This window comes from Polyodon spathula, chromosome 2 (assembly GCF_017654505.1).
Source record: "Polyodon spathula isolate WHYD16114869_AA chromosome 2, ASM1765450v1, whole genome shotgun sequence".
NCBI classification, from domain to species: domain Eukaryota; kingdom Metazoa; phylum Chordata; class Actinopteri; order Acipenseriformes; family Polyodontidae; genus Polyodon; species Polyodon spathula.
Window position 1 is genome coordinate 82,474,130 of NC_054535.1, and position 14,705 is coordinate 82,488,834.

The 14,705-nt window shown below is 37.0% G+C and overlaps 1 protein-coding gene across 2 annotated transcripts in view; it reads right to left on the reverse strand.

The window, feature by feature from the left end:
• Positions 1-13,221, reverse strand: part of LOC121302206 (tyrosine-protein kinase transmembrane receptor ROR2-like) — an 86,505-nt gene extending 73,284 nt beyond the window's left edge. For both annotated transcript variants that reach the window (XM_041232033.1, XM_041232041.1), the window contains exon 1: positions 12,830-13,221. In XM_041232033.1, coding sequence (XP_041087967.1) covers positions 12,830-12,923 — 94 coding nt within the window. In that variant the 5' untranslated portion in view covers positions 12,924-13,221. The remainder of the gene's footprint in view (positions 1-12,829) is intronic.
• Positions 13,222-14,705: the final 1,484 nt, after the last annotated feature.

A 14,705-nucleotide genomic window follows, 5' to 3' on the forward strand; every position in this document is an offset into this window, starting at 1 on the left:
CTCCACAAGTTTCCACGTAATAGAAGTCAGGCTTATTGGTCTGTAGTTACCTGGTTTGGTTTTGTCCCTTCTTTTTGTGGATCGGTATTATGTTTGCAATTTTCCAGTCTGTTGGTATAACCTCTGTGTTAAGAGAGTGTTGCATGATCTTGGTTAGCAGTTTGTAAATAACGTCTTTCAGTTCTTTGAGTGCTATTAGGAGGGTCTCATCCGGCCCAGGGGATTTGTTTATTTTAAGAGCTGCTAGTCCCTTTAACATTTAGCCACTGTTCTGATAGTTATTAAAAACTGGATAGGAACAGATCGACATGTGGGGCATGTTGTCCGTGTCACTAAATAAGTCTGTAAACTTGTGAAAAGTAATCATTTAATATATTTGCTATTTTTTTCTCTTAATCTATGATTTTGCCATTTGTATCTCTTAGACATTTTACTTCCTCCTTGAATGTTCTTTTGCCATTATAATATTGGAAAAATGTGTTGGAATTGGTTTTAGCCCCCTTGGCAATGCTCATTTCTACCTGTCTCCTGGCCTCCCTAACTTCCTTTTTGACTTAGGTTTGCAGTTTCAAGTACTCTTTCTATGTACTTTGTTCTTGGTCCCTTTTAAATGCTCTGTAAAGTGCCTTTTTTCTCTGAATTTATTTTTTTAAAGTGATCTATTAAACCATTTTCGACATTTTGTTTTAGATTTTGATTTGTCTACTTTTGGGATGTAATTGTTTTATGCCTCTACTACCATTCTTTTTTTTTTTTTTTTTTAAATATCTTTTTTCCGTGGATGTTTTCTCTATTTTACTCCAACCTACTTCTATTTCATTCCTTCATAGTTTGCCTTTTTAAAATTGTTCATGTACAATCAGAAAGCAATTGACAGTAAAACTATTGTTTTTTGTTGTATAACATTAAAACAACAAATCGTTAAAAATATATAATAATGAAATATTGCAGATGACGTTTAAAAACTAAACATGATCCGTAGCTCTGGCTGAATGTGGTAAAAATCAACCCCCCACCCCCTAATTTTATTTATTTATTTATTTTTTTTGAAGGAGACTTACAAAAAGAAAGGGACACAACTAGATTTGAACCTAGTTAGTAGAAGCCTGTAATATAACTATACAGACAAACCTTCTAATCTGAAAGCGTACTTTACACTCAAAAGAGGATTACACAGGTATGAGCCAGGGCTGTCAGTTAAGCCTCCAAATAGCAATCGATTAACTGGGCACACAAAATCGAATCGTTCGAATAAACACAACAACAACAATCGCAACAAGCCTAAAGCAAGTTTAACATGCTGCATATTACTAATCAAGCCTAAACCAAGTTTAACATGCAGCATATTACTAATCAAGCCTAAACCAAGTTTAACATGCAGCATATTACTAATCAAGCCTAAAGCAAGTTTAACATGCAGCATATTACTAATCAAGCCTAAACCAAGTTTAACATGCAGCATATTACTAATCAAGCCTAAAGCAAGTTTAACATGCAGCATATTACTAATCAAGCCTAAACCAAGTTTAACATGCAGCATATTACTAATCAAGCCTAAAGCAAGTTTAACATGCAGCATATTACTAAAACATTTATTCCAAACAAATTACAGTACATGTTATCTATACCTAGACACGAGTTTATGGAAGCCGTCTTGTTTTTTTGTTTTTTTTTATATAGCAACAGCTGCAGCATCATGTTCAGTGCATTTTCGTTGATATACTTAAATAATGTGATTAACAATGCGCATTACAAAAATGTAAATATTGAATTGATTATCCAGTATTTATAATCAATGTATATAATGAGAATGGAATCGATTGAAAAAATCAATTTTCGATTTAATTGTAGCAGCTCTAGTATGAGTTTAGCCTATATAGACATTTTCCTGCTGCAGCCCAAACTCTGGACTTTGGTACCAACACTGCAGATTATAAACTAACTGGCCAATTTAGTAATACAGTGCATAAATTATTTTCAGTCATCTAAAATATATTCCCTTGACAGCTAGAATGAAATAACACTTCCCACATCACTTGATGGCAGGGTAAACAGGGAACAGGGATAAAAAATACTTTTTATCAAAATGTGAAAAGCTTGATCTGCTTCAGTATGCCTTTCATACTGCACCAGTTTAGACTGTATTCAAGTTTAAACAAAGGGGAATGTAGCAATAACCACTGAAAGGTGAGCAAAATAAACGATGCATGGCATGCTGGCCCTGCGTGGTTTTATTCATAATACAGTAAAGAACATTAGTAACATTGCCATGGAGACAGGCCTAATCTTTAGGGAATCTATGGGATCTCTATCCTCACTGCTTATCAGCTGCACTGCAATAATAGGCATGCGCTGGAATGCTGAGTAATTGCGATCTTATTCTTCATGTGGTCTTGATGTACTGTAATCAGAGCACAGCCAAACTCTCTGCTGAAGCAAACGCTAGCACAGCCCTCTGTATTTCACTGGACCATTCAGAACACCTTTCCCGGCCCCAAAGTATGCTAAAAGTAAACATTATGTACTGTAATATAGCACAATAACAAGAACAAAATATGGTCAGTGACTGTAATTTTACTGTGAGGATTTGGCAGCTATCAATGGAAACAATTGACCATGCCTAGTCAACATCCAAACACTGACTGTAATCATCAAGAAAATGAAAACTCCATCATGACACCAGGAAATAGATAGTTATGAGCTGGTAATCAGCATTATTATCTACAATTATTTACAGATGTCTGAACGACAAGATGATCCGTTTTAATGAAAGGGGATTTTATTTTACTTTGTATATGACAATGGATACTTTACTGATTGTTTTAATATTTATGTGGATACTATGCAACTACAATAAACCAGAAAGCCCTGTGTGACCTGAAAACATTAATAACTGATCACTTTGCAAAGAATTGTATGGATACCTCAAGGGACACTGGGTAATCTTTTAAGCCTTGTTCCACAGCATCTGATACACAACAGGATTTTTTTTTTTTTTTTTTTTTGCAAATGTATGCTGAAACCCTATATTAGTTGTTCAACTTAGAGAATGAAAAAGGCTATCTCTTATTTTTAAGGTAAAACAAATGTTCTGGTTTGTCAGGTTCCATATTTAGAAAGCCATCCAAGTTGCCCTTCGCCTTGAGGTTACCAGTGTCACGTAACTTAATCCAAGTAACTGAGTAAACAAAACGCAGTAAATCATATCAACAGGGGCCTTGTTGTTTGAGGGTTCCTCCAAATTACATAAACACTGAAAAATACAAAGATGATAACAAAATTATATAAAGGGCAATTACTGGACCAAGGCATGAAAAAGCTGGTAGAAAAATTAAGCCCTTTGCTTTGTCCGTTTCCAAATGAGTATTTAAAGATTAACTGCTCCCTCCTGGGGTATATGTTAAGACCCTGACCCTAACACAAACCCCGCCACATCTAGATCAGGTCAACCCCATCAGGTTGGGGTTAATTAATTTTTACAACCACGAAATCTTTGTGTTCGGAGCGGGGTTGTCTTCTCAGAAAATTGACTAAACCCTAACCGGATCTGAAGATTATCCAAAGACACACCCTAAATCAAACAGTGAGCAGCAACATTACAGCGCATGTCGGTCTTAACAAATGTAGAATATTTAGGTTGCTATTTGATGTGTTATTTTATTCTGTTGTGTTGTGTACTGCGCAGGTACTGTGGTACTGTAGATTTAATTGGAAGACCGACGCACACTGTGACGTTGCTGCTCACTGTTTGTGTTTTTTAATGTTTTCTTCAGTTAGGGTTCCGGTTAAGGTTATTTTCAACATCGCGATGGGGCCATAAGGTCACACAAAGATTCACAAAAGGTCACATAAGGTCACAAAAAGGGGGTTCTAAAAATTAATTAATTAACCCCAACCCGATGTGGTCAATCCGATCTAGATGGGGAAGTATCTCAGGTTGGGGCCCTAACATACACAATATTTGATCTTTCTGCAGATAAACAGTCTGAAAGCAGTCACCTCCACTGATCAAGGCCCCCTCTGGTGCTGTAATTTAGATGCTATCGCCTCACTGAATGACAATCTTCACCATATATAGATTGCACCATGTTCCACCCTGCCTAGAGGTACCTGCGCTGTGTTTATTAATCTGAGAGATAAATAGAGGCCACCTGCATGAAAACATCATTTTAGCCTATATGGTTAACGCCTGTAAATTACAGTAGCAGACTTATTGATATGGTCTCAAGTACAGTGCAGAGTATACCAATAAAAAAGTACAGTACAAGTCTGTAAATAAGTGATTATGCACATTCAGTACTGTGAAAAAGTATTTGCCCCCTGTCTGATTTTCTGCATTTTTGCACATTTTTCACATTGAATTTGGTCAGATCTATTTGTGGGTTGTAGCTGTATATAGAGGGAGTCAGAGAGAAAAATGACACCAAAGTTTGTAATCAAACATGCAATCTTCAGGTGAGAAAAAGTTATAGCCACCCCACCCCCCATTAACTCAACCCAATTGAAGGGATAATTAGGGTCAGCTGTTTGAATACTTTGGTTAACAATCAGGCCTGATTTGGGCCAGCCCTGCCCAATATAAATCTGACTAACTTTGGCCCTTACCATCTGAAGTTGTCAGCACACAGGTTGTAGAGGCACATCATGCCACAATCAAAAGAAATTCCTGAAGACATCAAGAAAAACGTTGTTGATGCCTATCAGTCTGGAAAGGGTTACAAAGCCATTTCTAAGGCTCTGGGGCTTCACCAAACCAGAGTCAGAGCCATATTATCCAAATGGAGAAAGTTTGGGACAGTAGTGAATCTTCCCAGGAGTGGTCGTCCTGCCGAAATCTCCCCATAGCAAGGAGTAAAATCATCCAGGAAGTTACAAAGAACCCTAGAACTACATCCAGGGATCTGCAGGCCTGTCTTGCCTCAGCTAAGGTCAGTGTTCATGACTCTACCATCAAAAAGACACTGAGCAAAAATGGAATTCATGGTAGAGTAGCGAGACAAAAACCACTGCTTTGTAAGAACATGAATGCTCATCTCAAGTTTGCCAAAAAGCACGTGAATGATCCTCAAGAGTTCTGGAACAATGTTCTATGGACAGATGAGTCAAAAATGAAACTTTTTGGCCAACATGGGCCCTGTTATGTCTGGCGAAAACCAAACACTGCATTCCACAGTAAGAACCTCATACCAACGGACAAGCATGGTGGTGGAAGCGTCATGATATGGGGATGCTTTGCTGCATCAGGACCTGGACGACTTGCCATCACTGAATGAACCATGAAGTCTGCACTGTATCATGGAACTCTACAGGCCATCCTGTAGAAATGTCAGGCCATCCGTCTGTGAGCTGAAGCGCAGCTGGGGCGCATGCATATATATATATATATATATATATATATATATATATATATATATATATATATATATATATATATATATATATATATACACACACACACACACACACACACACACACACACACACACAGTACACACATACATACATACACACACACACACACACACACACACACACACACACATATACAGTATATATACATACATACATACATACATACATACATACATACATACACACACACACACACACACACACATATACAGTATATATACATACATACATACATACATACACATACACACACACACACACACACACACACAGGTGATCCTTGACTTACGACGGGCGGCACTTATGACTCTTTTGCATTATTACCCTGCTTCGACTTTACGACATCGATACGGCATTTACGACACGGCGAGACCCGAGCCGTGCGTCATGTGCGCATGCTCGGTGTCCGAACTGCAGCACTGTTGTGGTCGCCCTGACTCAGTTTAGTGGGGGGTTTTATTTTGTTTTGTTTTGTTTTTAATTTATTTGCCGTTAACAATGTCTGATAAGAGCAATTGACTCAAAATGAAACCTAAGCTGAACTGTCACATGATGAGGGACTTAAATTCAAGCGATCATATTTCCTGCTAGGAGTACTACATACACACATTGAATACGTCTTTGAAAAGCCCCGAGTCTGTACTTTTAAACAAGCCAGGCAGGTGTCTGAGTAATATGCGCTTAATCACCGGGCTGAGTGTAAAGAGTTATAAATATTTGCATGAGTACAATATAACAGGCCATTTTTGTAAAACTATATTATCTGGCTGAAGAGTAAGGAACGTAACCCCAATTTATAACACTGTTACTTACGTCGTGACTTTCAGGAACCAATTGTGTCGCAAGTGCGAGGACTGCATGTATGTGTGTGTGTGTGTCTGTATATATAGTACAACAATTCCACAATTACAGACAGTATCTTCAAGACACAAGAGTGGTTATGGCATGATGACACAATCCCACTAAGTGGATTTTTTAAAAATAGCACTCGAGAATGCTACATTCATTTTGGGCCTTCATTTTTAAAGGAAACTCATGATGCTTTTGGTTAGAAAATGAATAGCTAGGCAGCATGCCACACCAGAGAATTAATTGCCTGTTGGTCATCATTTCCATCATGGTAGAAATATAGAAACGCATTTTTTGGTATCTCCCTGCCTTTCTGGTAGGAATATAGACCCTTCAGAAGAAACCGAATGGTGTGTCTCGCATCATATTAAACTCCTTTACAAAAAAGAAAAGCACTTTTCAAGGTGATTTAGTTTTTTCTACTTAAGTGGTAAAACGTTAGGCATTTTGTCATCATGAAAAAAAGGAAAGAAAGAAAGCAAGTCAAATGCATATTGTTTCAAGGTGTCAACAACGGCCCTGCCAAGAAATGTTACCCTGTAGACTACAACTAATTACATTTAAGTATGCAATCATTAAAATCAATGACCATGTTTTTTGGCAGCTCATGCTAAAGGGACCTTTCTTTGACACAAATGCTTTTTAACAAACTGGATATACAAGACATAATGGTTGTCTTCCCGACAGTTTCCTTTGACCTTAAACAGTGGGCAATGGCATTTTAAAATGCTAACAAAACAGCTCAATGCAGTTCTCCCCAGGACTGTTTGATATCTAACAAACTGTGCCCCATTAACTTGCTAAGTCAAAGCTTTTTTTAAAAATTTTCTAGGTTTTAATAATGTTCCCATTGTAAGTGCAGCTTGGTTTATCTATGTTGCTCAATCTATTTTAAATAGATCAGGACAGCTCTCGATATTGTATGGAATGTTGTACAGTACACGCTGTATGTGTGAAGGCAAGAACCCTGAACGCTACTTCCCACACAAGGTTATTAAATATTTACTGCGAAGATGATACAACACTAACTGCCGTTTGATTTTACAGTGTTGGCTCGCTTCACTGGAATTTGTTTTGACACTTTTGTGCCCATGTGCCACTCACAATAAAGTTTAAAGAGCAACCAGATGAAAATATATTTGCTTCAAGAACAAAGTAAAGCAATAAATAAATATTGCAGCAATTGCAATGCAAACCACACAGAATTGTTATAAAAAGGCCAGGGGACAGTAGAAAAAATTGCAGTGTTTCTTAAAAGCATTCAAATAATGTGGCCCTAATGATTTTGTTGTAAAGACTTCAATAAACATTGGGAAATATCACTTTCACACCTTCCCTCCCCTCTAAATGAATTGAAACCAGCCTGCCTGAAACAAGGTACGGCAGGCTACAGCCATCATTTTTTAAAATTGATTTTTGTTGCTGGTTGGCTCACACCCACAAAACAGAGCACTTAAAAGTAAAATGTATCTTTGGTTACAAAAATAATAAATTTATATATGTCACTGTTGGATTTATACATTATACGAATGGGTTAATACTTCTAAGTTCCACAGGAAACCATAACGTTTTAAAATCAGCAAATTCCACCTCATCCATCAGACCCTAAAAAATATTTATATCTAATATATAACATATCTAGCGCTGGTGCCTCCCCTCTAATTCCAGCAGAATTTGAAGCACAGGCTCAGCAGCAGTGTTTAGGAGAATGCAATGTGGCAGCAACACATCCCGTGATTCGTGGGTTTATAAAAGTTAGTAGATGTCCCTACGTGTTTTTACTTCAGATGAGGATGTGTATAAGCAACCTGAAGTGAAGAAACTTGACAAATATGCCAAAAGGCCACATAAATCAGAGATGCACACATGCATGGAGTGGAAACAAAGGAACAAGATCACTGTACATTTTTTATATCCAAAAGCGCTGGAATCTGAATACTTTAGCAGCAATCAACTAGATGTGCATTCCTAGCATCTGGATGTCATCAATGGAGATCTAAGCAAGTGAATGAGCTATATCACAGAGAAATAAAAAGGGCAGGATTAGCAAGATTCAGTCTTCATTCATTAGCCCTCATGTATGAATAAAAGCAGACTTTGCTACTGTACTCCAAATGTTTCATTCCCCATGCAATTTTCTCCCAACAAAGAGCTGAATTTCATAGAAAAAAAAGATTTCATATTAGTTAAAAACAAGTCTCTCTCACCCTATAGTTCACACTATGCTCAAAAAAAAAAAAAAAAAAAAAAAAAAAAAACAGTCACAGCTTTGTTTCTAAAGCTTGGTGTTATTGGAGTCATCACCTTAGCTGTCCCTGATGGCTTCCTGACACAGGGGAGTCTTGTTCACATATTTCTATAAATCAGCCGGGTTATCGCCTCTACAAATACATGCCCCACAAGGACATCACTGTGCTTGTCTTCTTAACGCTTGTATAGAGGCCTCAACAGTTTGTTGATAAATCTCAGTGTTGGTCAATTCCTTGAATCTAAAAAATGCTGATATTGCAACAGGCTGAGAGATCAGTTCGGAGCTAAAAAGAGATTAAATGTGCCGTTACATTGATAGCAAACTGTGCTTTTCCTGTGTATATTCTACAAATCAAATGTGTCTGACATGTCTGAGGTTGTACTTAGCTTAACAAGAAGGGGCAGCCTAACTAAGAATGATGTGCTGTGTGCTTGTCGGCAGATCTCTGACCCCAAGACTGTTTTGAGTTATTTGCCCAGCAAGTAACTTCAATAACAGAATAGTAGAAAAGAGAATACCACACAGGGGATCTATTAAATGAATAGCTTCACTGTTTACATTCCTAACATAAGACCCTTCAAGCAGTTCATAAAAACCTATTTTACAATCAAAAATACACCATGTCTGAGGTTTGATTTCCATATTTTGATACACAAAGAACCCTATTTTATGTACCCTTTTTAGATCAGCAGCATTATTTGCAGCCAAGAGCATTGTCAAAGTGTTTACTACAAGCACTGCTGTTGTTTTCAAATTTTGGAAGAAAACTCTCTCTCTCTAAAAATGCTGTCAAAGGTTTCTGTTTTCTTTCATGCCATTTGTGCCCCCAAATATATAAAAACGTGATTTATGCCATCATCCAGAAATGCCCCAGGGCAAGCGTACAGTCAGATCACCTGCTTTCTTTTCAGATCACTTATTTATTTATTATTTTCTTTAAAGCATTTCACTGATGATGACCCCCTGGACTGGTCCCCCAACACAAGGTACAGAGTGAGCTATATTGTTGAACAGTCACATTAAAGCCTGATCAGTTTACATAACACTTTGTAATTAACCACTGGGTATAAAGAACAAAATCTGTGAGGACTCCAGGAGAGCTCCTTATTAAATTCTCAGCACAGAGTTCGGGGAAACTGTATTAAAACTGCACTAGGATGCGAGCCCCTGTTGATTTAGAGTCTGTTGATTTCATTCTCACCTCATATGTTTATATCACATCAAACAGATTAAAGGCAGGTGGCCAATGTGTCATATTATCTGTTTCTCTGTGTAGCTGTAAACAACTAGTAATTACCTTCATGACAGCGAACAAACAAAAGGGGAGGAAGACGTGTATGAAATTAATTATTAATAAAGACCCTTATCAACTATCAATTACGAGCGTTGGTAGCTATAGAACGCATCCCCTACAAAGGCGAGTTCAAGAGGCTCCTTAAATTAAACAATTGTTGGTTTAATGATCCATTTGAAAACAATGGTAATTTCAGTGGGGGTAAGCTGCCACCACCCTCTCTTACAATGTAAAACTGAATTAGCAAACAGCCCCTGTCCTTCCAAGGACACCAATGTCTTTGAAGATGTTCTTTTATCTAACTGTTAATAAAGGATTCAATTTGAACTTTGGCCAACTCCTTAGCCACTTCTGATAACTTCTCGTCCAATAAACATCACTTGTAGAACAGACCTGACAGACGTCATCCTATTAAATCTGAAACTGCCACACTTATAGTTTTACCTTTCCGTTGTCATCTGTGTGTGTTTGTACTTTACATCATATACTTTACATCATTTGGAATGTGAATTTACTTACTCGTCTACCCAACTAATGTATTCTATGGATTAATACATCCCTATTTTGTAATTCCCAGCCACAGACCCTTAGAAAATCTACAGCCACTAGAGTAATTAGGCCCCATCTGTGTTTTATAAGTAAGATAATATATTTCAGCACTTAGAAAGCTTGAATATCCACTTGGAAGTAACATGTGGCCCAATGCGCTGGGGCAGGCAACCGCCACTTCTTCAGGGTGAGGCTTTTCACTTGTTCCATCTTCAGTAAATTAAAATGTATTGGAAATGAATAATTATTGTTTAGTTTACTGAAACCTTAAAAAAAAAAAATTAGCTTTGAGTTCCATTCCATTTCCACTGAACAAAAACATATTATCAACATTTCTAACTACAGCTTCTCCTTGACTGTTTCTTTAAAACTCCTTGGCCATTGGACAACATATGTAGATATAGATTCCAATCGTACAGATCTCAATCTTTCTCTGAACCATGTCTGGTTTAAGTAAAAAGCCATTGTTATTTACAAAACAACATCGTTCTATATCATGGTTTCAATGTGAAATCAAGGTGTTCTTAAAAAAAATGATGGCTGGTTATGAAAAACCATCTTATACTGGCTATACATGATGTAATGAACAGAGCATTGAATTCCACTGTTTCATTTGATCATTATAGACCTGTCAAAACTCACTGAATGGATGTGAAACACTGCAATACATATTTACTAAAAGCAGCTCTATAGTGTTGATTACATGCCTCTCTGTGGATTAAGGCCTACTTTTTCTTGGCTTCAGTTTTACACAATACACTATAGCTTTAAGACGTGTCATTAGCAAGTGAATAAATTACCATGTAAATGCGTGCATTGCATATCACCAACACGTTTTGCCTGGGGTGCCTGCCATGTGCAAAAAGCCCCCCTCCCACCCCCCACCGTGTAAAACCAAAAGTTTAAATATGCTAACTAAATGAAACCTGCAAGTTACACATCATACAATATCAAATTAATTTCTCCACTGAAAGCATCACCTAACCACTACATAAACATACAGATGGAGATATATTCAATTATGAAGGCTTACACTACACTGTGTGTTATTTCACATACATAAGGCAGACTAGTGTTTAAACACGTAGGCCAATGTTTACAAAAAAATATTTTGTTAGCTCCTGTAGGACTCAGCTACCAGTAACTTCAAAAACGTTCCTCCAAAATGACTATTTGTTTAGACCAGGAGGAAAAACATACCACAGGGTGATTTCAAAGGCTATAAAAGGCTATATAGTTGGGTTATAAATGCCAGTGTAAAATAAACCTGAATGAAACTGAGAAAACTCCATGTCCCATACCCCTCCCCCCAAGCAATGCTACCAAATGGCAGCAGGATTCAGGAAATTTAGGCATCTGTCACCTCCTGGAGAGAGGTAAATGGATTAGCAAACAACAAAGGACAGACAGCACTTTCAAATATTCAGTTGATTAACACATTCTCTCTAATCTGCACCATCATAGTCATTCCCCACAGAACTCACTGGGGGTCTAAAGATCTTGCATTTTGTATACTAGAGGGCAACTGTGCAAAAAGCCCAACAGGTATTTAAATGGGAGTTCTGAAAAAAAAAAAAAAAAAAAAAAAAAAAAAAAAAAACAACTACAACATGGCTAAGGAACTAGGAACTGCTTTAGGGAGCTGTTGAAATAATTTAAAAAATTAGGTACCCAGTGAGTGGAAATTTCAAAAGTGAAATACAGTTCATCCCATTCTCATTTTCCCTCACCGATGGCAAGACACGACTGAGGCGCTAATAAAAATGAGGACTTCTACTAATATAACTGCTATTTAGCTGCCCAGAACACAATACAAAATTAATGTTCATCCACAAGCCTGCAATCCTATCTTGCCTCCAAGTTCCTTGGACCCCTTTCAAAGAGATGCTAGCGGTGAGGCACTGAAATGGCCCTGGGTCACATATGTTAACAACCTGAATTTACCCAGCTCTGAAAACAATCGCAGTGCTTGTTGAAGCGAAGCTTAATGTTTCCTGGATACGAGGGGGGGGGGCTGATTCTGTCAGCCAGGCACACAACAAATATGACCCTATAAAAACAGCCCATGCTTACCTCAACTCATCTAAACCTTAGCTCTACTACAAAGGGTGATGTTAAAAACACATTTTAAAAATAATAGGTTAAGGACTCAATACTACGACTGTTTTTCAATTAGACCCATCCGCGGGGGCTTTTTTATTTTTTGTATTTTGTTTTGTACTTTTTACTTATGTACTTCAGAGACGAAATAAATGTTTAAATGGTTACCAAACAATTACATTACATTTAAAATGTAGTATACATTTTGCACTGTGTAAAAAATAAAATAAAATAATAATTCACAACCAAAGGACCAACGGATAAAAAGTCACACCAACAAGGTCTTTGGTTACCTATCGCTAAAAATGCTCACTATAGAGGTTTCTCTATATAGACGTTAAAAGCGAAGAGGTTAATAGAAAATACGTTCTTACCTGCACAGTTCACCTCTAGCAGCGACAAAGCCACCACTACCAGGACTTTGAAGAAACTGACAAAAGTCCCCGGCTTTATCCTTCTTTTGGACATCACTCTGCAAAATCGCAAACTCCAGTACAGGCGAAAAAGAGCTACTGTAATTGCATCCAAACTGGGCAAGTTGCTGGAAGAGGTCAACTGTCTTTAAACTCCCTTGTTATAAATTTAATGACTAAAATTAGAGATACAGCGTTGTAATCAGTTCTGTTTCAAAGTTTTGGTCAGTGGTGAGTTGCGCTAGCTAAAATGTTTTGCTTTTGAAAAAATGCTGTGGATCATACAGTTAAGAAAAAAGCAAGCACCACGCATATTATTCTCTATCCCTCTCCTCTGTTTGGCGAAGTGTCCCAAAAAGAGTGAGCAAGAAACTCTCAAACCACCGTGACGTCACCTTGGAACTCACAGGGGAGGGCCGTGAGCAGGGATAGTTTCGTCCACTGCACCCCCTGCTGGACATAGAGGCACGGGTTTAACACAACTCTGAGATTATATCACGTGCTTTCTTCCTATATTTTACAAAAAATGCCTCAACCACAAGCTACTTACTCAAATCGCGTTTCTGATGACGTCGATTAAGTAGGTTGCTGATTTTAAAACTTTACTAAGCCTTTGCAGTAGCCTATTAAATGACATCAAATAAGATTGATATTTTAATTCCCGAGCTAGTCTGTATTTTTCAATTATCAGTTTTACATTTTATCACAATACATTTTTGGCTCATTTCTTTTTCAAATATATACTTTTTTTGTCAACAAATTATATATACAAAGTGTGTGTGTGTGTGTGTGTGTGTGTATGTGTATGTGTATGTGTATATATATATATATATATATATATATATATATATATATATATATATATATATATATGTGAAAATAAATATTAAACAGATGTTCCATAGTCACATTTCAAGTTTTATCAAAATAAAAAGGGTAGTTATGAACATAACTTTATTTGGTGTACTACAATATTTTTTATTGTATATGTGCTTGATTTCTTTTTCTTTTTTTTTTTTTTCCTGACATGCATAACTATTATGATAGGGCTGGATCAACAATTAAAAATACCTGTCAATATAAATTAACAAATTATCAAATTAAATTGAAACACGAAAGCTATAAACTCCTCTTTCAAAGGAATGTAACACTGGTCTACAATAAAATGCTGTAGAACTTTCAGAAAGTTTGTATCACAGTGTTACAGGAGCCAGTCAGCAATTCTATGAAAACACTGTGAAATTCTGTTGCAAATTTACATAATTCTGTAACATTCTGTAACACTCTGTTACAAACTGACATGCTGCAGGACTTTGTAGAGGCATTGTGCAACGTTGAGAATTCTTCAAAATCAATCATGTTATAATTCTGCAAGACAAATACAGTAAAATAAATAAATAAAAATACCACTGCTATGCTATGGTATTCATGTCTATTTGGTCTTGTTCCAAACTCTTTCTTTCTAAACTTTATTTTCTTACCATCCACAGTGTGGTCACATTTTTAAATTATTTTAGGGGGCATTCAACATTTATAGAAACCCCTGATTGAAGATACACAGAGAAAGAGTAAAATGCAACCCTCTGTCTGCCATGTCACTGGAGTGATCATGTGCCTAGAAGCAGCAGCTACTTCTTGATCATGGTGTTATTTATAAATCACCTGAATATTCAAAACAGAAACATAAGAAACAAGCAAGGAACCAAAATATGTTGCACATGAGAAAGCAGGGGGAGTGACGATGTCGCTAGTGCTAATAAGAGGTAAACTTTGGAAGGCTGTACATTTAATTAGATTTGCATGCATTATTACACAAGCTGGGGTTTGATTTGAACGT